Genomic DNA, 25,136 nt, shown 5'->3' on the forward strand with positions numbered 1-25,136 from the left:
GCATTTGATGGGCACAGTGGCAGCATTCGATGGCGCAGTGGCAGCATTTGATGGGCACAATGGCATAATTTGATGGTCACGGTGGCTCCGTTTGGCACAGTGGCATCATTTGATGGGCACAGTGGCATCATTTGATGGGCACAGTGGCATCATTTGATGGGCACAGTGGCAGCGTTTGATGGGCACGGTGGCAGCGTTTGATGGGCACAGTGGCTGTGTTTGATGGCACAGTGAGGCTGCAATTGATTTTTTTTTATTTTTTTTCAGAATTTTTCAGTTTGTTTGCCCCCCCCCCAAAATTTTGAACACCAGATGCCACTGTGGACCACTTATGTATTTGTACATGGTGATAATCTCCCTTTTTAATCACCTCTTCTCAAAAGAGAATAATTTCAGTTCCTCTAATTTTTCCTCATAGCTGAGCTCCTCCATGCCTCTTATCAGTTTGGTTGCTCTTCTCTGCACTTTCTCCAGTTCCCCGATATCTTTTTGTGAACAAAACTGAACTGCATAATAAATGATTTGTACAGGGGCAAAATTATGTCTCTCTCTCTCTCTGCAGTTCATGTTGTTTCAGTGGTTTCCTATTGTTCTCTTCTTACTGTCCCTGATGAAAAGTTGGGATTCTTGTGCATTTTGGATTGATTGAACGTGTTTGAAAAGTGGCAGTGGACCTTTGGGGTGACCTTACATACAGTTTGTGTTCAAGTGTTTGTGATCTTTTTTGTTTAGAGATACTGGTGACACTTCTGGTTACTTGTTGACCTAGGAGCACTGCATGCGGCGGTCATAGCACACATAAAACACATAGCATACATTCATATTTGAAGTGGATCGTTCTTTTCCTTCGTGGCAGTTTTCATGTTTTTGATTATGTGCGGTCTTTGTTACTCAATTTTTTACAGGCGAAAACTGTGCTAATTAAATGAAAATTGTTTGTTCTGTTATCTCTTGAGAATTGTTTTTTATGCATATCCCATTTGGATATTTTCACATGAACTGTTGTGATCGATTCTCGAAAGCTGTGTATTAGAGCTGCACAATTATGCATAAAAAAATCCCCCTCATGATCTTAATCCAGCATTTCTACAATTCATGATGTAACAAGTGCATAGCATTCTCTGCTCACAGTTGTGAAAAAAAAAAAACAGGCAGCAAACTTTATCACAACATTGGCTCAGAGATAAAAAGAAACATTGTATCATTTGGTTCTTTTAGAGATCAAGGGGTGAACTTCGCTCTGCAAATGAGGTCAGTTTAACCGCTTAAAGTAATAATAACAAAAAACAAAAATGTTACACTTACCTGCTCTGTTGCAATGGATTTGCAAAGAGCAGCATGGATCCTCCTCTGCTTGGGTCCCTCTTCTATCATCCTGACCCCTACCTCCTGTTCAGTGCCCCCACAGCAAGCAGCTTGCTATGGGGGCACCCGAGCCGAGTCACAGCTCCCTGTGTCTATTCAGACATGGAGCCCCAACCCAGCCCTGCCCCCGCTCTCCCCTGAATGGCTAGCTGACTTCGATTGACAGCAGCGGCAGCCAATGGCACTGCTATTGTGTCTCAGCCAATCAGGAAGGAGAATCTCGGATACTCCTGGACATTGCTGGACAGAGAGGGACCTCAGGTAAGTATTAGGGGGGGCTGAGGTGGACTACTGCACACAGAAGACTTTGAATCTTAATGCATAGAGTGCATTAAGATAAAAAAAACCTTCTAACTGAATAGTAAAGTTAGCCCAATTTATTTGAATAATGTGAAAGATGGATCTTTAGTCTAAGCAAAAACATCATGACTCTCATTTTATCCAGAAACGTGTACTAATGAATTTAGTTTTTTTAAATCCAATTTTCTAGTGGTGCACTGAAATTAAAATGTTGGTGCCATAACCGAAACCAAAAATGCAGGATGCACTTGGCCAAAACCAATTTCGGTGCATCACTACAATTTCTCATTGTATGCACTAGGCATTGGAGACACCCTTCCCTTTTTGTTTGTCTGGTCCAGGGCTGCAATGTGCGGTAGTCCCTCCCCTCCCTGCCCCATTTAGGTGGTTGCGAGGGTGTCCTCCTGTGCATCGGTGCCATGCACAGCACCCTGCCAGCCGCGTCCTAGTGGCACTGGGGGGGCATGGGCATTTTGTATCCATCTTACGCTTCAGCAATCCTGCTGGACATGTGAGCTGTATCTTTGCCCAATCCAGCCCAAAGAGTGTAATATCACGCTGGTGGGGACCCGCCTTGGATCTCGGGTATATCATCTGCGGTTTGGCCAGGAAATCACTCTTCAATCCTTTACCATGAGAGAGACACCACATCACTGATCTCACATTGTTTTTTACACATGCAAGGTAGGCAGGAGTCCTTTGTGACTCCACTCACACTTTTCTCTCATTTCCTGTTTAGGGTTTTTTTTTTTCATATTTTCACACACGCCTTTTTCACATATTCTTTTTCTATATATTTTTTAAACTTTTTTTCCACGTTTTCACTATTTATAAATTTCACACACCACTCACCATACAATCATTATCTTCCAGATTGGTGTGGATTGTTATTAGACCATCTATCCTCACTGGGATTGCATTGTGATGACCTAACCTGCCTACTAGCTGATCCCCTGACTTGGTTTGGGTTTCCTGCCTCAGCTCCAGGGCGGGCAGTTCAGTTCTTGGGCTGATCTGTATCAGTATATCTAAAATACTTTTTAAGGGAACTTTTTTGCATTATTTAGAAAGTTTTCCCTCCTTCATTTTTATGAAGGGTATATTATATTTATATATTTGATTTTTCTGTACTTACAGTGAATACATTTTTGCATCCATACACCTGATGAGTGAACGTGATTCACAAAACGCGTAGAGTTTCAACAATAGGTGCCAAAACATACCAGGCTTCAATCCCACAATTTTTTTATACATCATGTGTACTATCTGATGTATGAGTAATTCATGAATTCTTTGTATTAATCATATTTATATTTTATCATATTTATACAGTATATTGACTTGTATCCCATGCCGTAAGCATAATTTTATACGTAAGTCTTGTTGACTACAAATATATTATTATGGATCGCTATAGATGGTTTTTCATGGTTTGGCATGCTCAAATAGGAACTTGGTAATAAAATATATTATTTTCATAAACCTTTGTATTCCCATTCATAATGACAGGCTTTGTTTCAAAGTCCCAACTTTTCCTCTTTTTCTCTGCATAACAGCAAAGGTTACAATATGTTGTACTATTTTGGGCCAGTTTTTGCTAAAAAGAAAAATCAGGAGATATCCATTAACATTATCCATTATCCACCAAATGTTAAGCCCAATCTGTACTGAAGACAATGTGGTATAATCCACCTGGGTGCACTAAGTAGTTGTGAAATGTATGAATATACTAGCACATGTCAAAGTTGCAAAATTGGCTTTGGGTGTTAAAGAGGAACTCCAGGAACTCTAGGCTCCCCCCCCCCCCCAAATATTGTAGCTGCTGACTTTAAATATAAGGACCTGTCCAGGGAGCCAGCGATGTCCTCACCCGAGCTGATTCTTCAATCGGCTTCGTGTGCAGGTGCCCTCACCGTAAGTTAGGGAAACTGGCAGTAAGCCTGGGTTCACATTGGAGCGTTTTTTCATGTGATTTGAGAGATCAAATCACATGACAAGTTGCAGCTTATTGAAGGCAGTGCGACACCGATTAGTAGTTTCTGTACTACTTTTGCTGATTTCAGGTGCAACTTCAATAGACATCTATGCATGAAGCCACACAGGTGTCTATCAAGTAGCACCTGAAATCACGCTGACCTTGCTACTTTGCAATCGCGTTACTTCAAGTGATGTAGCGTGATTTCAAAGTAGCATCAATGTGAACCAGAGCTAAAGCCTTGCAGATTCACAGCCGGTTTCCTACTGTGCTTAAATGAGATTCGCTGCACCTTGCATCTGACCATAAGTGAGAGCCGGTAGCTTTCAAAGTCAGGTACCCAGCTCCCCCTCTGCCCAAAAAAAGTGCCAAATGTGGCAGTGGAGGGGGAGGGTGCAAACAAGCAGAACTTCACCCAAAAGGGTCTTAAGGTTTGTTTTGACCTTGGTCATGAAGGGGTTAAAAAAAATCTATCTTTATGGACTAAACTGTATTGTCATGTGTTCTTTTGTAGAATTTGAAACATCGGAAGCTGCTCGAAGCAAGATGCTGACCGGCATAGTGGGGTTTGTCCTGGGAGTGGTTTTCTTCATTGTTGGGCTCCTTGTGTATCTGCGAAATACAAAAGGTATTTTCACCAACCTTGCCAAAATTTGACTTCCTAATTTTTAACCAACAAAGCCAACAAATTCTCTTTAAACCTGTTTTTTGTTTTCTTTAGGTGCCACCAGATTCTTGCCTGTACAGCAAAACAGTGAGTACATACATTTTTAGATTTGTTTGCTCTCCAATTATTTAGTGTGGGCTTTCTCAACCTTTTTACCCAGGAGGTACCCTTGAAATAATTTTCAGGTCTCAAAGGACCCAGCGAAAATCAATTCATTGGTGGTCAGTGGGAAGAACGCTCCTTACATTGGTGGTTATAACAGAACAAACATGTAAAAAGACACTGTAGCTACATCCAATTTAGGCCCCTTTCACACTTGTGCGATTCCAAAGTTGCAAGATTTCTCTGCGATTTTGTGGCCACAATTTTGACAAAACAGTCCGACTTCAATGACCAGGGATCCAACTTTTATCCCTGAATAATTAGGGGGAAGTCCACACCAATAAAAAAAAAAAGGCAGTTGACCCTCCAAGAGCATACCAGGCCCTTAGGTCTGGTATGGATTTTAAGGGGAACCCCCTACACTGAAAAAAACGTTGTGGGGGTCCCCCCAAAATCCATACCAGACCCTTATCAGAGCACGCAGCTCGGCTGGTCAAGAAAGGGGATCGAGCAAGCGCCCCCCTAAACTGTACCAGGCAGCATGCCCTCAACATGAGGGGTGGGTACTTTGGGGAAAGGGGGCACCCTGCAGCCCCCCACCCCAAAGCACCTTGTCCCCATGTTGATGAGGACAAGGGCCTCTTCCCGACAACCCTGGCCGTTGGTTGTCGGGGTCTGCGGGCAGGGGGCTTAGTGTAATCTGGGAGCCCCTTTAATAAGGGGGCCCCAGATCCCGGTCCCCCACCCTATGTGAATGAGTATGGGGTACCCCTACCCATTCACCTGGAAAAAAAGTGTCAACAATAAAACACACTACACAGGTTTTTAAAGTAATTTATTAGGCAGCTTCGGGGGTCTCTTCTGCCTTCTCCCCTCTCCGGCCTCTTCTCCGCTCTCTCCGGTTCTTCTCCCTCTGTCCAGTGTCTTCTGCCGGGTCTCCTTCACTTTCTTCTGCTCTTTTGCTAGCTCTTTCCCAGTCTTCTCCATTGTCTTATTCCCTCTGCTCTTCTTCAGATGTTGACTCAACACTCTCTCCCGCTGTAATGCCGCATGCACAGTGTGCAACGACTTATATTGGCATGGGGCGTGGTCACCGGGTAATGTCATCCGGTGACCTCGCCCCTTATGATGTCACCTCCCTCCTGACGCGGTGACATCATAAGGGACAGGGTCACTGGGTGACATCACCCAGTGACCCCGACCCATGCCAATATAAGTTGTTGTACACCACGCACATGGGCGTTTGGTCAGCATCGGAAGAACAGCAGAGGGAATAAGACAGCTGAGAAGACCAGGAAAGAGCTAGCAAAAGAGTGGGCAAAAGAGCAGAAGAAAGCAGAGGAGACCCAGCAGAAGAAACCGGACAACGGGAGAAAAACTGGAGCGAGCGGAGAAGAGGCCGGAGAGGGGAGAAGGCAGAAGAGACCCCCAGAGCTGCCTAATAAATTACCTTAAAAACCTGTGTAGTGTGTTTTATTGTTGACACTTTTTTTTCAGGTGAATGGGTAGGGGTACCCTGTACTCATTCACATAGGGTGGGGAATTGGGACCCATCCGCAGACCCGGACAGCCAATGGCCAGGGTTGTCGGGAGAAGGCCCTTGTCCTCATCAACATGGGACAAGGATCTTTGGGGTGGGGGGGGGCACCAAAGCATCCACCTCCCCCTTGTTGAGGGCATGTGGCCTGGTATGGTTCAGGAGGGGGGTGCTCTCTCGTCTCCACCCCCTTTCTTGACCTACCGGGCTGCCTGCTAAGACCAAAGGGCCTGGTATGCTCTTGGAGGGGGAACCCATGCCGTATGAATTAAAAAAAAAAAATTGCTGTGGAGTTCCCCTTCATGCACAAGTCGCATGCCAAAGTCAGATCCCTTAATACAGGTATCCGACTTTGATCTGACTTCAGAAAAAAAAGTATTGTAGGAACTACTTTGAAGTCGGCACGACTTAAAGTCATGCTAATATGAATGCTAGTCATTGAAAATCATGGAGAATGTCTTGTCATGCGATTTTGCAGTCCAAAATCGTGGGACAAATCGTATAAGTGTGACAGGGGCCTTAGTGAGACTTGGATAGGGGTTTATGAATATAGATAGTCCCTGTCGTGGTCATAACATACCTTAACCCCGGGGATTACAAAGTTATCAACCACATTTCCTCTGAATTAGAATTACATATAAACAGAAGGGAGAAGAATTTCCCAAAAGGATTTGTCAACAAGGAACTGCCGGTATTATGAAACTAAAAATCTTTATTGAAATTTCCACATGATACTAACATACCCGCATACTTGAGAGGTATAACCACCTCCACTACATTTATCTAAAATTACACAATTGTCTTTATGGACACAGTTGGCCACCACAAACAGACATTCAGGCCTCTCAAGTATGCGGGAGTAGTTCTCTTAATACAGTCCTAGTGCAGTCGTGATTTGGATAAAGGCAGTGAACAGTTCACTAAGTATGCCAGCGTAGGTAGTTACCGGTATAGAGATTTCATGCATTTGGCTCCATTCAGTTGAACTGGGGATTACTAATGCAAACCTTACACAATCCATATGAATTGGACACAGAATGAAACAATCCCTCCTGAGGAATTACTGGATATTGAAATGGCAAGTAAGTGTGCGTAAAGATGAAAAACACCCCACCTAATATAGGGATAGATACAGCTCACCACTTTGCCACTTGTGTAGTGTCAATCTCATCCACGTCCTTAATACAGGGCCGGCATGCCGCCCATATGAGGGCTCGGTCTAGGCCACTGAGTATGGGGGGGAATGTCTTCGTCCAGCATTCAGGGAATCAAGTATGCTGGCGTTGCCGTCTCATACGGTAAAGCACTGGGGATGCATAGTTTGCAGCGTCACCCGGAAGGGGTGGGAGGATCCAGAGAGGGTCGTCTGATTGGTGGAAAGCCCAGAAGAATGCTGTTTACATTGATGGTCAGTGGGAGAAGGAGGGGGACAAACTGAAGGAGCTCTCTCTGAGAACCATTATTTACAGCCTGGGCCTTGCCTGCTAACTTGGCCCAGGTACAATGCCTGATCCTGGGGAAGGCCTTGGGAGGGGTCACACTGATGACACAGGGCCTAGTGAGGAGGGTGCGGAGGTCCTGACTGTAGGCAGAGGTGGCTCTAGGCTTTGTGAGGCCTTAGGCAAAACTTAGACATGAGTCCCACTCATAATAATAAAAATAATTCAAGCAATAAAAATGAATACATTGCATTGTAAAGTGTACAAAGAACTGCTGGCAATTCAATTCACCCATGGCCAGTCCTCAAGGATTCCAGCATGTCATTGGATCATATCACACCAGGATATGCACTGCAATACAAGCTCCCTCTTTATAGTGAATGGCACTTACTAGACAGCTCTACGCTATGACTAAATTTCACATTACCTAACAAAGGCCATAGATCCATCATCTATTTTCTTAAACCTATGCCCCATAACTGCTGTGGACACAGCCAATTCATTTACTATGGTCAGTGAACCTGAATACAGAAAAGCACCTGCTGAATTTATTTGTACTGCAGTGTCAGGAAAAGGCAAACTAGTGTAGGGAAAAATGAAAGCAGGAGCCGACTGGCAACTTTTGGCCCAGGGTGCAAGTACTACCCTGAGGCCCATGGTGCAGCAACTTGGCCTACCTCCCACTCTCCCTCTTCCCTGCCAAGAGAGGGAGAAGGAGGAGAGAGGGAGAGAAAGAGAGGGGGAGCAAAAGGGGTGAACGAGGAGGGTGAAAGGGAAGAAGAGAGAGGAGAGAAAGAGGGAGGTAGGAAAATGTTAGAGAGTAGGGGGAAGGGGGGTGGGGAGAAAGAGAGAAAAGGGGAGCAAAATAGTGTGGGGGTGAGAGACAGAGGGGGGTGAGTGAGGAGTGGAGAGAGAGGAAAGAGAAAGGGGAGAAGAAAGGGAGGGGAGGAGCGAGAGGTAGAGAGAGATAGTGGAGGAGAGAGGGGAGGGAGAGGGGGGAGGAGGGAGAGAGGGGAGAGATTGGAAAGAGAGAGAGAGAGATTGGAGAGGGGAGGGGAGGGGGTAAGAGAGGAGGGGAGTTATAGTGGGGAAGAATAGAGGAGGGGAGTGATAGTGGGGAAGAAGAGAGGAGGGAAGTGATAGTGGGGAAGAAGAGAGGGGGGAGGAAGAGAGGAGGGGAGGGAGAGGGAAGGAGAGAGGGGGAAGAGATGGGGGGAGGGGGAGAGATATGGGGGGAGGGGGAGAGATATGGGGGGAGGGGAAGAGGAGGGGAAGAGATATGGGGGGGAGGGAGAGATGGGGAGGAGACAGAGAGAGAGGGGGGAGGAGAGGGAGGGGTGAGGAGAGAGAGGGGGGAGGGAGGGAGGGGTGAGGAGAGAGGGGAGAGAGGGGAGGCGGGAAAGAGGGAGAGAGGTGGGAAGGGGGAAGAGAGAGATGGGGATGAGGGGGGGGGGAGAGAGGAAGAGAGGGATGGGGATGAAGAGTGGGGAGAGAGAGGGATGGGGATGAAGTGGGGGAGAGAGGCAGGAGAGAGAGGGATGGAGATGAAGAGAGGGGAGCGAGGGAGAGAGAGGCTAAGAGAGGGATGGGGATGAAGAGGGGGGAGAGAGAGGGATGGGGATGAAGAGGGTGGATAGAGGCAGGAGAGAGAGAGAGAGGGATGGGGATGAAGAGGTGGGAGAGAAGCGAGAGCAAGGGATGGGGATGAAGAGGAGAGGAGAGAAGGGGGTGGGGATGAAGAGAGGGAGAGAGGGGGGTGGGGATGAAGAGGGGGTGAGAGGGGGGTGGGGATGAAGAGGAGGGGAGAGAGGGGGGTGGGGATGAAGAGGAGGAGAGAGAGAGGGATGGGGATGAAGAGGGGGTCACATGGAAGAGAAGTGGTTTGCTGGGTGATGAACAGAGTGTTCATGCATGCAGAAAAACTGATCGTCCATGTCATCGGACTCACACCAATCCCCGAACTCATCAGATGCTCAGGCACTCTGAGCAGCCTCTGCATCGTTGGGGTGAATCAACAACACACGTGGGGGGCAGGCTTCACAAAGCAGTCAACCCCGCTGTCTTCAGCTAATTAGTCTCCAGACCGAGCACGGTGAGCAGTGAGATGTCTTGCCTCCACTGGGCACGTCGCACGCCCACTTGTCAGCTCTCCAACACACCTATCTGCAGGATGTGCAGAGGACAGAGCGGGCAGTGTGTGAGCTGATTCCAGCATCCTCATAAGCAATTAGAGGACGTACTGACACTGCTCACCTCCCCTGTGATCACCGGCTTGTTTTTCTTACAGGAATCATAGTGGAACAGGGCCAGTGACTCACCCCATACAGCAATGCCCAAGCCCATAAAAGAGATGAGAAGGTGGCGGGGGAGGGAGTTAGCATAGCAGACAGTGCAGTCCCGTTGTTCTAGATTGGTGCCGCCCATCCGTAGGCAGCGCAATCCTTTCCGATGCTTGGCTCTCTTCCTCTCCCATTGTCAGGCAAATTAGACGGTCGCGAGGCCCCTGTGAGTGTGAGGCCTTAGGCTAATGCCTAATTTGCCTAATTAGAGAGCCGCCTCTGGCTGCAGGTCCTGGCCCTGGTGTGAGTGTGGATGTCTTCAGACAGATTATTGACCATTTTATGGCAATTAGAAGAACTGAGGAGAAATTTAAAGTTTTGAAAACTGATCACAAATACTTTCAGGCCTGGAGTAAAAATCTACCAGCCATGAATCCGGATTTACAAGAATTGGAAAGCAGAGTAAAGAAACAAACTTTATTGTTTTTTGATAAGTCTGATAATGAAAATGATTTGCATCACCAAGTTCTGTGGATCAGCAGCCTCGGGTAACAGATGACCCTGCTCCATCTGCGTTGGTACTTCTCCTTCTATGTCAGGCCTAGGAATTCTCAGCGGCAACCATCCAGGGGGTTTAGAGTAAACAAAGCACAATAACATTCCTCCAGCAGAGGGAGTCACCCGTGAGCGCAGACGGGTATGGTTTTTCTGGGATTCCTCAGAAGTTTCTGGGAATTGTCAGAAGAGTTATGCCCCATACACACGACCAGACTTTTCAACATCAAAAGTCTGACGGAATGATTCTGGCAGACTATTCAAACGTGTGTGGGCTGCAGCAGACTTTTGATTTGCAAAAGTCTGACAGACTTTAGAAATGGAACATGTTTCAAATTTTTCCGACAGAACTCTGCCGGACCCAGTTCCTACTGAGAAATCCGCTCGTGTGTGTGCTAGTCTGACGGACTAAAACCGACGCGAGGGCAGCTATTGGCTACTGGCTATGAACTTCCTTATTCTAGTCCAGTCGTACCTCATCACGTTCGAATCCGTCGGACTTTGGTGTGATTGTGTGTGGCCAAGTCCGTTCATTCGGAAAGTCCGTCAGAACTCTGTCAGAACTCCGTCAGAACTCCGTCGAAAGTCTGTCGGACTTAGTCCCTCAAAGTCTGGTCGTGTGTACGCGGCATTACACACAAACCGGCAAAACCAGTACTTGTGGAGAAATCCCAGTACACAAAGCTAGCTCTTAACAACATGGCTGCTCACTGGCTGTGGTGGATAGTTGAAATATCCAGTCCTGTGGGGAATTTTCTGCTGTGGAGGAATCCTCTGCAGACATGGAAAGAAAACCAGGGACAAAGGACCATCAGGGGAATAGAGATGGATCTGTGCCAAGCACCCAGACATGGATGATTCTGTCTCTGCCCCTGCTGATACCAGCAGCATCTCTACCAAAGCTGCAGTATGTGTTTAGGACAAAATGGCTGCTAGCTGCAAAGACCCTACTGCACCTGTGCTTCCCTGTGACCAATAGGTATATGATGCTGGTGAGGGATTGGCTGAGCAGAGTGTGCTGTGGGGGCAGTAATGTAAGTTACCTGTGCCAGTAATGATTCACGTGTTGCAGCAGTAGTGCCACAACAGCCTTCACTTTCCTCAGCTCGGAGCTCTGTCCTGGTGGAGGAAAAGATGGCAGTTGGAGTTGAAACTGCTACCAGTGCAGCAGTGGGTATGCACACTGTTATGATGACACTCGATCTGTAGCTACACGCAAGATCTCCCACGTGGGGTCAAAATGATCACAAGAACGCTGAGCAAAAATCCCAGAAACACACAGAGGGACCTAGTGAATGACCTGCAAAGAGCTGGGACCAACGTAACAAAGGTGACCATCAGTAATACACTACGTTGCCAGGGACTCAGATCCTGCAGTGCCAGACGTGCCTCCCTGCTTAAGCCAGTACATGTCCCATCTGAGGTTTGCTAGAGAGCATTTGGATGATCCAGAAGAGGATTGGGAAAATGTCTTATGGTCAAATGAAACCAAAGTAGGACTGTTTGGTAGAAACACAACTCATCATGTTTGTAGGAGAGAGAATGCTGAGTTGCAACCAAAGAACACAATACCTACTGTGAAGCATGGGGGTGGCAACATCATGCTTTGGGGCTGTTTCTCTGCAAAGGGAACAGGACGACTGATCTGTGTACATGAAAGAATGAATGGGGCCATGTATCGTCAGATTTTGAGTGCAAACTTCCTCCCATTAGCAAGGGCATTGAAGATGAAACGTGGCTGGGTCTTTCAGCATGACAATGATCCCAAACACACTGCCTGGGCAATGAAGGAGTGGCTTCGTTAGAAGCATTTCAAGGTCCTGGAGTGGCCTAGCCAGTCTCCAGATCTCAACCCCATAGAAAACCTTTGGAGGAAGTTGAAAGTCTGTGTTGCCCAGCAAAAGCCCCAAAACATCAATGCTCTAGAGGAGCATCAAAAAATTCAGAGAATGTGGAGAAATCTATGTGTGCAAAGAAGAACGCTGAAATGCAATATTAAATGCCCATGATCATTGGGCCCTCTGACAGCACTGCATTAAAAATGGGAATGATTCTGTGATGGTTACAGCATGCAAGAACAAATAAAAAAAAGAGGAAAAAATGTAATAATAAAAAACAAAAACAAAACTATGATTATTATTATTTTATATATAAGGTCACCAGTCAGTGTCCCTGATCACCGCCACTCCAGTTATATGATGATGCTGTACTGCACTGGTGACAGTATGTAAAAAGAAATTGTGAAAAAAAAAAAATTCTCCAAAAAACTCACCATGCCTTTTAACATCTTAAGGCCCATATACACAATCTGACTTTTTGACAACAAACATGCAATTTAGCTGTTTTAAGGTGTACACAAAACCATCAGACTTTTGTACAAAGTAAAAACGCATGCTCAGAACCAATGCAAAAGATCAGAAAACAATACAGAAGTTTACCAAAGGGTGGCGCTGGAGTAATTGAATGTCCTCTTTTGAAGAGTCTTCAGTACGTTTAAATGTCACTATGTTCGTGTTTGTTGCCTAAAAAGTTTGATCGTGTGTATGCAATACAAGTTTACGGGCAACGCCCTTTGTACAAAAATCCACAGGAAAGTTTGTACAAAGTCTGATCGTGTGTATGACTTTAGACTGTCTACTTTCCAAAGGGGTCCTTTGGGGGTATTTGTGCTGCACTGGTGTTTTTGAGCCTCAAGATATGCCATCAGTACATTGATAAATTTAGCCCGTTGGTACATTAGGATTGAGCAATTTTCAGATATATATGTAGCGGCCATAACCCTTGGCAGGGCGGCCTTAACTTTTGGGCTTACCGGTTACCTCCAATCAGCTTGTTGTTCCATGTCTAGGGGTTCCCAGAGTTAGTACCCAACAACTTTGGACGCTGACACCATAAAAGCCCTTTAGAAAGTTTTTTATTTGCAGGGGTAACATCCAACAAACACAGTCTCGTATGGGAACAGAGGGCAAGGGTGAAGGAACTCGGGCACCTTGAACTGCTAATATCAGAATGTCTCTAGTACTACCCAGAGAGTAGCCATTTGCAACTGGGTGCTTCAAAGCTGAACAGATCTCTAGCCAGAGATTATGGCAATCAGCACTTTGATTCAGAACTTGTGAAATCTCTGACCTTGAACAAGTTGTAACTGAAAGTGAACAGGAACCTTTTTCCTCAGTACCTGGAACGTTCCCCATCTCCTTGGCAGTACTGGAAAAAGCGTTGATTCGTCAACGTTCTTCACAACCCAGCAACCAGGCACTTCTTAGGATGCCAGCTTATTGGCCCTCCTCCGAAGAGTCCTCCCCCGGTCGGTTACATGAGCTGCAATGCCCCTCTAAGCCAAGAACACACCCGAACGCCTTGAATCCTCCCTCAGTTACTGCGCCTTGGACCAGCCTGTTCCGAGACTCGGGAACAGAAGGATCCCCACCCCACCCCAGTCCAGATCTGTTGGGGCTAACCAACCGAAGCATGTTGTGGAGCGACACACGCTCCCGTGACCGGGACCCCTCGCGGGGCTACCCCAGTCCAGAATCAGCTACAGGCCACTATGGCCTCACGAACTAACCCAGAACACATGACTTCAACATCTTAAGTACCCCTCCCCAGACTCCTCAGCGGGGCCCGGCCCACCCACTGATTTGTTCCAGGGAACACTGATACCCAAAGCGTCCAACCAGGCCAGGTTCTAAACCTATACATATACCATAGTTTGTGGACTCTATAACTTTCCTACAGACATAATAATAAACTCTGATTTTGGTTACTTTCACCAAAGAAATGTAGCAGTATAAATTTTGGCCTAAATGTATGAAGACCAATTTTTTAATTGCAAAATTTGATAATTTTTTTTTTTTTTTAATTTTCGGTCTTTTTTTGTTTAGCAAAAAAAAAAAAAAATGTGGTGATTAAATACAATCAAAAGAAAGCTCTATTTGTGTGAAAAAAATTATAGATTTCAAATGGGTAAAGTGTTGCATGACCAAGCAATTGTCATTCAAAGTGTGATAGCGCTGAAAATGGGCCTGGGCAGAAATGGGGTGAAAGTGTCTGGTATTAAAAGCAGATCAAATGGAAAACTGTTCTGTGGTCAGACGAATGGAAATCTGGACACCATGGGCTCCGCATCCTCCGGACTAAAGAGGCACCTTCTGACTTGCTATCAGCATGCAGTTCAAAAGCCGGCATCAATGCTGAAAGATATATCCAGGTTTTAGAGCAGCATATGCTCAGGAAAGAATGGGAAAACCTTTCTTTCCCAAAACTCAAGCAACTGGTCTCAGTTCATAGACATTTACAGAGTACTGTTTAAAGAAGATGGGATGCTACACCACACTAAACATTTATTGGCCTTTATTTATTGGCCTATTGGAAATAGGGTTGCACTTTGCTAGGTTTTTGTTGCCCTGTCCCAAGTCTTCTACGTTTTTCTAACTTTTTATGTTTCTATTTTCTAATGTGAAAAAAAATATGGGTTTGAGATTTGCAAATCATTGCATTCTGTTTTATGTAGATTTTACACAACATCCCAACTTTTTTGAATATGAGGTTGTACTTTCTTCCAAGGTAATACATGGGTGGTTCCTCCTTCCAGACCTCCTCTACTGCCCTGGCACTTTAATTGGGACTTGCTGGCCTTGCTAAGGCCTCTTTTTGAAAATATTCATGATATCCCCTTCCTGACTCTCAAAAAGCAGTCTTCCTTTCACTGCAGCTTTTATCAGTTTGGCTTTTTCTTCTCAAAAGCTGTTTTAGTGCTCCATAAAGTTAAGGTGTTACTTTGCCCTAATGCCCCGTATACACGAGCGGAATGTCCGACAGAAAAAGTATGACGGAATCTTTTCATCGTATATTCCGATCGTGTGTATGCCCCATCAGACTTTTTTTTTTTTACGAAAATTCTGACAGACCTAGAAATAGAACATGTTTTAAATATTTTCGACGGAACCAATTCTTATTGTGAAAACCGCTCGTCTGTATGCTGTTCCAACGGACCAAAAACGATGCTCTGAAGCAAGTACGAGACGGAGGCTATTGGCTACTGGCTATCGAACTTCCTTTTTCTAGTCCTGTTGTACATCACTGCGTTCTTAACTATTGGACTTTGGTGTGATCGTGTGTACGCAAGACAGTTTCAGCGGAACTCCGGAGGTTTTTCCGACGGGAAAACCAGTCGTGTGTACATGGCATTAATCGTTCTTTTTGCAGAAGCTGGTGTTGGCTTTTTATTAGAATGAGGAATTTTTTTTGCCTTCTCTGTGCTTTCATCCTCAGCCTAAAGAGGTGGCTACACCACTTGGATGTGGTGGGGCTGTTTGAGAGTACTTGAGTTCTACTGGCTGCTTTTGGAAGACTGACTCCACTGTTCATTGTCCTAGAAGATCCTCACCCAGTTTTTTTGCTAGTCAGTGTTGTTATCCTATTACTGCTGGCTGCTAACTGAGCTGTGTGTTGCAGTTGGGGGGGGGGGGGGGTTAGCCATCAGCAAAGGGCCACCCCTAGGGCATGTTTTGTCTTTTTGGCTACACCTAGCATCCTGCTCCTGCAGGTGGCAATATCAAAACCATTTGTTTAATGATTTGGCTGTGTCCTTCAATGAACTCAATTTTTTTCTGAATAAAAATCTTTTCCATTGCTTTCAAGGTGTCCATACACTTACAGATTATCAATATTATCAGATTAGTTTAGTCTTAATATACCAGCAGTGGTCTATGATTTAGAGTCAGTATTGTGCATAATGAGTGGGTGATCATTGGTTAAGTATCAAAGTATGCCCAACAATTATTGTAAAATGTTGCCATCCATTTGTTTGTACGTGCTTCTATAATTGATCTTCTTTTTTTTTTTTTCTTCTTTTTGTTACAGATCCCATGAGCTGATCTAAGAGTAAAATTTTTTGTATATACCCTACCATGGAAGCTTCATCCTGCTTCAGCCTTCAACCCTAATCTTCAGAGGAAATTGAGCATAAAACAAATGAATCTGTTAAGCTATTGAACACATTAGATATAAAACTGTTGCCTGTTTTAAAAAACATATGTTATAGTTTAATAATCTAAAGATCCTATGGTTCACGTATGCATCTAAAAGATTTATACTAGCCATCATTATAGCGTTGGTAATTTCAAAAGAAAATGTTGCAACTTAGCAATATATAAACCATCAGTTGAATTAAAATATGCTTCAGTGCTGCAAAGCAGCCAAACTCATAATTTAGGCATGGTAACTGCATTATGAGCAGGGATGAGCTTGGATGGGTATGGATACAAGTCCATACCCACCTGAGCTACCCCACCACAGATCTGCCAAAGCAGGCAGCCAATCGAAGGTGACGGATGCACTGTCCCCATCCCACAGCAGCATGTATACAAAGGACATGTATATGTGTGGGGAATGCCACAGCAGCCTATGACTAGTTGTCTGCTTTGACAGCTTCTTTGCAGAATAGCTCAGGTAGGTATGGACCCTTGTCCATACCCATACAAGCTCATCCCTACTCACTCACCATGCCTAAACAAGAACTTCCCAATAATCCTTTTTTAAATAAAAATAGGTTAAATGAATGAAACTCCAGGCAAACAGATAAATACACAGTGGAAACAAAGGACTTGCATTTCCACTTAGTCAGAACTATAATTCATGCCACATCACCAGACAGATGACACTACTTTTTCCTGTTTTAGGTGTCCCTTTCCTGCTGATTGGACAATAATTTTTTAGGGCCATGATATTGATTTACCGAAATTGATTTATTGAACAGAAATTGATTGATTGAACAGAAATACAAATCCTTTGTCTGGTAAAACAATCAGCACATGTATACATCAAATCCTTACTTTTGCGTTTGCTTGAAATTACTCTTTAATGCTGAACTCCAACAAAAATGCTCTTACAGCAAAGGTTAAATGCTTACTTAGGCCTGTAGGACAGGAAAATACATTTTATTTACCTGAGCCTCCACCCCCACAGGTTCCCGCCATGGTGCTAGACCAGTCTTCGCAGCCTCTTTTCCCTTATGCAGGTCCAGTGGCAGCCAGTGCTTAATATATTGGGGTTGGAAAACTAACACCAAACTGCCCTGCCGGAGACAACCAGGAATGCGGCAATCGACCCCCCTCCGTGTGGGAGATGGATGGGACTTGGGCAATCAGGGCATTACCTGTGGAGTCAGGGGAAATGAATTGAATCTCCTCCCTGGCAAACAGGAAGTCTGTCCTGAAAAACGGAGTCCTAAGACTCCACGGCCAATCGGATTACAGGAATTGCTCCTTGATTGACTGGGAAGAGACTGAGGAACACAATAGTGAGTCCACCCTTTTTTGAAAAACAAAACAAAACATTAAAATCCATGCATCCGGCACCCTGCATGTAAATTAGGGGGCTGGACACATGGATGGGGGCGGCGCCCATGTGCCCTGCATGAGCGGCCACCACTGTGCAGCTCCCCTGCTGAGCATAGGAACAGTCCTCCACTAAAATGTAGGGAGGTAGAGGAGAGCGCCAGCTTCTGGCAGAGTGGGGATCAGGTAACTAAAGCCCAGTACACACGATCAGAAAATCATACAAAAAGATCGTGCGATAATCTGATCGTTGGTACACAGCTTTCGAGACCCGATCACGACAGTTTCTCTGAAATTATCTGATGGGACAAACACAAAATGTTTTTCTGTACAATACCAGATCGTATAATTTTTGTTTAATCAGTACAGTTTTCTGTGGTACAATAAATTTCGTAACATTAGTAACCTCTTTATTTTCAATATGAGACTAGCATGAAAAAAACAAAACAAATGATCATGCATCCAATAATCTCTTTGTGTGTGCCAGGCTTTAACCAATTGCTTACTGGGCACTTAAACCCCCCTCCTATCCAGGCAGATTTTCAGATTTCAGCGCTGTTGCATTTCGAATGACAATTGCACGGTCATACAACACTGTACCCAAATTACATTTTTATAATTTTTTCCCCCCAAATAGAGCTTTCTTTTGGTGGTATTTGATCACCTGTGCGATTTTTATTTTTTATGTAAAAAGACCGAATTTTTTAATTATTTTATTTTGTTTTAAAATTTTATAACGGGTAATTTTTGTCCGTCTTTGATGTACGCTGATGAGGTGGCACTGATGGGCACTAATGGGTGGCAGTGATGGGCACTGATGGGTGGCAGTGATAGGCACTGATTGGTTACACTGATAGGCAGCAATTCTAGGTGGCACTGATTGGCACCACTGGTGGGCATTGATAGGCGGCACAGGGGAGGGCGTCATATGACGGCCTCCCGGGAATTCACATCCGCGATGTGGCCGTCGTTCGGCTATAGCGTGGATGTCAGGTGGTAAAACATCTTTTTCCAGTACCCTAGACCTTAGTGAGCATTTAACCCTTGCAGTGAAGAGGCAGCCCCGCTGCGAGGAATGTTTTTTCTTTTTCCCCGAAGGTAAGCTTCAAGGTTAGTGAAAGGATAGTGAAAATATATATAGATGCAGTGATTGGGTCAAATGAGGCTTATTGCAAGTGCAACTAATCAGAATGTATTCACTCTTCTACCTTCAGTAAAAATGTATTGTGATTGTTTTCTCTGTATTTAATACACTTTTTACGGTAATTGTGCTCTGCAATGACTTAATATGCTTAATGTCAAGCTTGACATGTAAGATGTTATGTTGGGTGTTTGTAATTCTTTTAAAAAAATAAATAAAAGCTTTTAAATATACAATCTTTGCTGGTGTATTAAAAGAGTAAAAAACAAACAAACAAAAAAAAAAAACAACAAAAAAGTAATGCCTGGATATTTGTTTCTATAGATTTAGCCAATAAAACCTAAAAATATGCACATGCTACAAGGGTGTTTTGGTATGCGATAGTTGTATTACTTGCTATTGAATTGCACAATCTAGAAAATTTGTATGACACAAACAGTTTTCAAGTGCCTGTTATCTTTCTTATGTGACGTGTGATCTCTTTGTAACACTAAAACACAAGTCACAGATGAGAGGGTTGGTAGAGTGTGCATCATCATGAGGCTGGGAACCTAGCAGGTGTAAGGATGGCGGTACAGGTTATAGTCTGTTGTCGCAGGAGGACAACTTTAGATCTGCTGGGCAGGTGAGTATGTAAATTGGACATAGTAGGGGGTTTAAAATTGGTGGGAGCAATGGACTAAATTTCCTCCTTAAAACAGAAAATAGTGTAGCGCTTCTATTGTGTGAATGTGTAGTCCCGTGAGGAAAGTACACATGTGATCCCAAAAAATCGAATTAATTGATAATCACAAGGGAAAATCTATAGTCACATGGGAAAAAGTCCATATACAATCGCAGATATTGGTAAATAAAGTCCTCTGTAATGTGACTGGTGCACAAAGTGTATGTTGAAAAGTCTTCAAAAAAGATAGGCGTTTCGCTAGTCAAGTATAGCCCGATATATCAGCTTGTCTGGAGATATCAAAAAGAGTGGATAAAATACTCTTACCGAATATGGTGGACTCACACGGTCCTACGATGGTTGAGTCGGAAACGCTTAAGGTCCAGACCTAGGACCGGGTGGAAGATTGGTGGTCCGACCAGATGTTAAGAAGACTCCAAACGGCTGAAGGCCCTGGAAGGTGTCTCACGGGGGGTTCTCCAAAACGTTCCTCGGGGTGTCCGATTCGGATGTGACTCGGATAGGATAGTGACTCCAAACGAGGGGTGGGGAGTTGATAAGGTTTAGAACAAAAAAGAAAAAAGTAAGCTCCACATGGTGCGGGTCAAAAAAATATTAACCGTCAGGTTTTTATTAAAAAGTCATAAAAATTAAATAAAAATTGTGGAGCTTACTTTTGTGGAGTCACATCCGAATCGGACACCCCGAGGAACGTTTTGGAGAACCCCCCGTGAGACACCTTCCAGGGCCTTCAGCCGTTTGGAGTCTTCTTAACATCTGGTCGGACCACCAATCTTCCACCCAGACCTAGGTCTGGACTTTAAGCGTTTCCGACTCAACCGTCGTAAGACCATGTGAGTCCACCATATTCGGTAAGAGTATTTTATCCACTCTTTTTGATATCTCCGGACAAGCTGATATATCGGGCTATACTTGACTAGCGAAACTCCTATCTTTTTTGAAGACTTTTCAACATACCCTTTGTGCACCAGTCACATTACAGAGAACTTTATTTACCAACATCTGCGATTGTATATGGACTTTCCCCATGTGACTATAGATTTTCCCTTGTGATTATCAATTAATTAGATTTTTTGGGATCACATGTGTACTTTCCTCATGGGACTACACATTCACACAATAGAAGCGCTACACTATTTTCTGTTTTAAATTGTTTAACTTTGTTTGTTTGACGTGTTGGCAGCTGTTTTTTTCACCTTTTTCACCACATTTGGCTAGCGTGGTGTTTCCCCCCCCCCTTTTAAATTTCCTCCTTAACTGCTTGCCAACCGCCTCCTGTATATATACGTCAGCAGAATGGCACGGCTGCGTAAAGCAACGTACCTGTACATGCCGCGTGCTCTATGACCGTGCCCGCGGGACCCGCAGATTTGATGTCCGCCGATGTTCTGCGATCGTATCACAGAGAGGCAGAATGGGGAGATGCCTTTGTAAACAAAGCATTTCCCTGTTCTGCCAGTGGACTACTGCTTCCTGTGATCGGGAGCAGTAATCACTGTTGTGTCACTCATAGTCCAGCCCCCACACAGTTAGAGTCACTCACTAGGACACACTTAACCCCTTCCTCACCCCCTATTGGTTAACCCCTTCCCTGCCAGTGTCATTTACACAGTAATCAGTGCAAAATAATGTCAAAAGTGTCTGATGTGCCCGCCATAATGTCACAGTTAAGATAAAAATTGCTGATGGCCGCCATTACTAATAAAAAAAAATTATAATAAAAATGCCATAAAAATATCCCCTATTTTTTAGACGCTATAACTTTTGCGCAAACCAATCAATATATGCTTATTTTGATTTTTTTTTTTTTTACATAAAAATATGTAGAAGAATACAAATCGGCCTAAACTGAGAAAAAAATGTGGTTTTTTTATATATATTTGTTGAGGATATTTATTATAGCAAAAAGTAAAAAATATTGAATTTTTTCGAAATTTACGCTTTTTTTTTGTTTATATGGCAAAAAATAAAAACCGCAGAGATGATTAAATACCACCAAAAGAAAGCTCCATTTGTGGGAAAAAAAAGGACATCACTTTTGTTTGGGTTCCACATCGCATGACCGCACAATTGTCAGTTAAAGTGACACAGTGCAGTGGCTGAAGTGGTTAAAAACTCATGTGTGAGCAATAACAAAATAAATGATTTAGGCCATGCTAGGCCACTTCAAGCCTGTCACTTATGATCGCTGAGCAAGATTTTCCAAAGGGAGGTTTACAGTGTTCCTTAAAGCGCAGTTCCACCCAAAAGTGGAACTTCCGTTTTAAGCACTCCTCGTCCGTTTACATGCCACATGTGGCATGTCATTTTTTTTTGGGGGGGGGGGGGGGTAGGTGACTAGTTTTGAGTGGGACTTCCTGTCCCACTTCCTACTTCTGACTATGGGCTGCCTTGGTAACTCCTCCTCTCCCCCTCCCTATGCCCATAGTTTCAATGGAGGCGTCATGGAGAGGAACGAGGCTCTGTGCGGCCGCATCACTGGACTGTGGAACAGGTAAGTGTTTAATAAAAGTCAGAAGCTACACTTTTTTTAGCTCCCGACTTTTAATAAACTAAAAAAAAGCCTGGAACTCCGCTTTAATCTTGTACACGTTCCTGAGGTATATATCATGTTCCAGAGGCGTAACTAGAATCTTCGGTGCCTCGGTGCAAGAAACCATGAAGGGCCCCCACCAGGGGCATTGCTAGGTCCACAAAAGATCTGTGGCTAGAGCCCATAGCAGCGAAGTAAAGAAAGTCATACGCTTGGGCGGGCATACACATGTATATATTATACGTGTGTGTGTGTGTGTGTATGTATATGTATATACAGGGCTTTTATTCAGCAGCAACGTGTGGGAACGCAGTTCCGGCACCACCAGGGTATTCCCCTCTGACCTTCCAGGATAGCTACTTTAGAGTATAAGCAGGATTATATACCTTAGGGAGGGACGACAGCCTGAAGCACTTTCCTACCAAAGGAGAGGTCCTGGCTGGAAAGCATCTGTACTCTATAATGTTTGACAAATGCATGAGAGGAGGACTAGACGGCAGCTTTAGAAATTTCTTCCCATGATGCCCCCGCTCTTTCTGCCCATGATGTGGCCATTGATCTCATTGAATGAACCCTAATTCTAGAAGGAAGGGTGCGACCTGAGGTATTGTATGCCTCACAAATAGCTCCCCTAATCCACCTAGCAATAGAACTTTTAGACGCTTTGGACCCCTTCTTGGGGCCACTGAACAACACCATATAGATAAAGCATCTATTCACGTCTAAAAGACTAAACCTTTCCTCCTCTGCATTCTTGGGAGAGGCTCAGAAACTAGGAATGACTACCTGCAGGCAGGGCAGGACTTAGGGTGCTGGGGGCCCCTGGGCTTGAGTCACTTTCGGGCCCTACCTTCTATATTAATTTGTCGCCATCTGGTGCCGTAACAATATAATCCATCCAATCGTTATTTGAAGTGCCAAGCTACTTTTAAAAGGTGACTGGTACCATAGACAGCGTAAAATGCTAAAAAAAAGTAATAATCGATTACCGATTGAAGCTTGAAAAGCTTTTTTCCAATAAATAAATAATGATGAAAAAAGTTCAAAGTGATCAAGTGTTTATTGCAATGCACAAATGTCTTGGTCAGAATGAGAACATAAAACACTTATTTACCTGGAAAAAATATTGAAAAACTTGAATCAACTACCTTGTAAGGTTGCAATCATAACAAATCAATTGCAAGAATATAACAAAATAACATTGAACTTATATGTGGCACTGGGGACAGATGGCACTGAGGACAGGTGGCACTTATACATGGCAGTGGCACTGGGGACAGGTGGCACTGATGACGGATGGCACTTAAACGTGGCACTGGGGACAGATGGCACTGATGACAGATGGCACTTATATGTGGCACTGGGGACAGGTGGCATTGGGGAAAGATGGCACTTATACGTGGCACTGGGGACAGGTGGCACTGATGAAAGATGGCACTTATACGTGGCACTGGGGACAGATGGCACTGATGACAGATGGCACTTATACGTGGCACTGGGGACAGGTGGCACTGATGACGGATGGCACTTATATGTGGCACTGGGGACAGGTGGCATTGGGGACAGATGGCACTTATATGTGGCACTGGGGACAGGTGGCATTGGGGACAGATGGCACTGATGACAGATGGCACTTATATGTGGCACTGGGGACAGGTGGCATTGGGGACAGATGGCACTTATACGTGGCACTGGGGACAGGTGGCACTGATGAAAGATGGCACTTTTTACGTGGCACTGGGGACAGGTGGCACTGATGACAGATGGCACTTATACGTGGCACTGGGGACAGGTGGCACTGATGACAGATGGCACTAAGTACAGATGGCACTTATACGTGGCACTGGGGACAGGTGGCACTGGGGACAGATGGCACTGGGGACAGGTGGCACTGGGGACAGATGGGACAGATGGCACTGGGGACAGGTGGCACTTATACATGGCAGTGGCACTGGGGACAGGTGGCACTGATGACAGATGGCACTAAGTACAGATGGCACTTATATGTGGCACTGGGGACAGGTGGCACTGGGGACAGATGGCACTGGGGACAGGTGGGACAGATGGCACTGGGGACAGGTGGCACTTATACATGGCAGTGGCACTGGGGACAGGTGGCACTGATGACAGATGGCACTAAGTACAGATGGCACTTATATGTGGCACTGGGGACAGGTGGCACTGGGGACAGATGGCACTGGGGACAGGTGGCACTGGGGACAGATGGGACAGATGGCACTGGGGACAGGTGGCACTTATACATGGCAGTGGCACTGGGGACAGGTGGCACTGATGACAGATGGCACTAAGTACAGATGGCACTTATATGTGGCACTGGGGACAGGTGGCACTGGGGACAGATGGCACTGGGGACAGGTGGGACAGATGGCACTGGGGACAGGTGGCACTTATACATGGCAGTGGCACTGGGGACAGGTGGCACTGATGACAGATGGCACTAAGTACAGATGGCACTTATATGTGGCACTGGGGACAGGTGGCACTGGGGACAGATGGCACTGGGGACAGGTGGCACTGGGGACAGATGGGACAGATGGCACTGGGGACAGGTGGCACTTATACATGGCAGTGGCACTGGGGACAGGTGGCACTGATGACAGATGGCACTAAGTACAGATGGCACTTATATGTGGCACTGGGGACAGGTGGCACTGGGGACAGATGGCACTGGGGACAGGTGGCACTGGGGACAGATGGGACAGATGGCACTGGGGACAGGTGGCACTGGGGACAGATGGGACAGGTGGCACTGGGGACAGATGGGACAGGTGGCACTGGGGACAGATGGGACAGGTGGCACTGGGGACAGCACTTTACACTGTTTTTTTTTATTTTTTTTACTCACAGTGAAATGCACGTCGCTCTCCCTCCTCACAGGCTGTCTCTGTGAGGGGGAGAGCCGGCGATGAGAGATGATCTCATGATATCATCTCTCATTGCCATTGGACACTCAGATCAGTGCTAAATGGCCGCTGTGATTGGCCATTTAGCATGATCTGTGATTGGCTGTTTGGCTGTGTCCAAGGGACACTGCCGAGTCGACACAGTACTTCCCCGATGCGCGCCCGCGGCACGCATCAGGGGAAGTAAACGAGAGGAGGACGTCCAGGGACGTTATAGCGCGGACGCCTCGTGTATGGGCTGGCGGGGCTCGCGGGGCCCCCTATTGGACGGGGCCCATGGGCTTGAGCCCCGTC

The 25,136-nt window shown here is 45.3% G+C and overlaps 1 protein-coding gene across 1 annotated transcript in view; it reads left to right on the forward strand.

The window, feature by feature from the left end:
* The window catches only part of LOC143984697 (HLA class II histocompatibility antigen, DQ beta 1 chain-like), a 34,391-nt gene extending 15,455 nt beyond the window's left edge, over positions 1-18,936 (forward strand). Inside the window, exons 4-6 of the mRNA XM_077484658.1 lie at positions 4,155-4,268; positions 4,362-4,394; positions 16,085-18,936. Coding sequence (XP_077340784.1) covers positions 4,155-4,268; positions 4,362-4,394; positions 16,085-16,098 — 161 coding nt within the window. The 3' untranslated portion in view covers positions 16,099-18,936. The remainder of the gene's footprint in view (positions 1-4,154; positions 4,269-4,361; positions 4,395-16,084) is intronic.
* Positions 18,937-25,136: the final 6,200 nt, after the last annotated feature.

The sequence above is a fragment of the Lithobates pipiens genome, unplaced genomic scaffold (genome assembly GCF_037356315.1).
Source record: "Lithobates pipiens isolate NorthernLeopardFrog02 unplaced genomic scaffold, aLitPip1_a1.2 Scaffold_1, whole genome shotgun sequence".
Taxonomy (NCBI): Eukaryota; Metazoa; Chordata; class Amphibia; order Anura; family Ranidae; genus Lithobates; species Lithobates pipiens.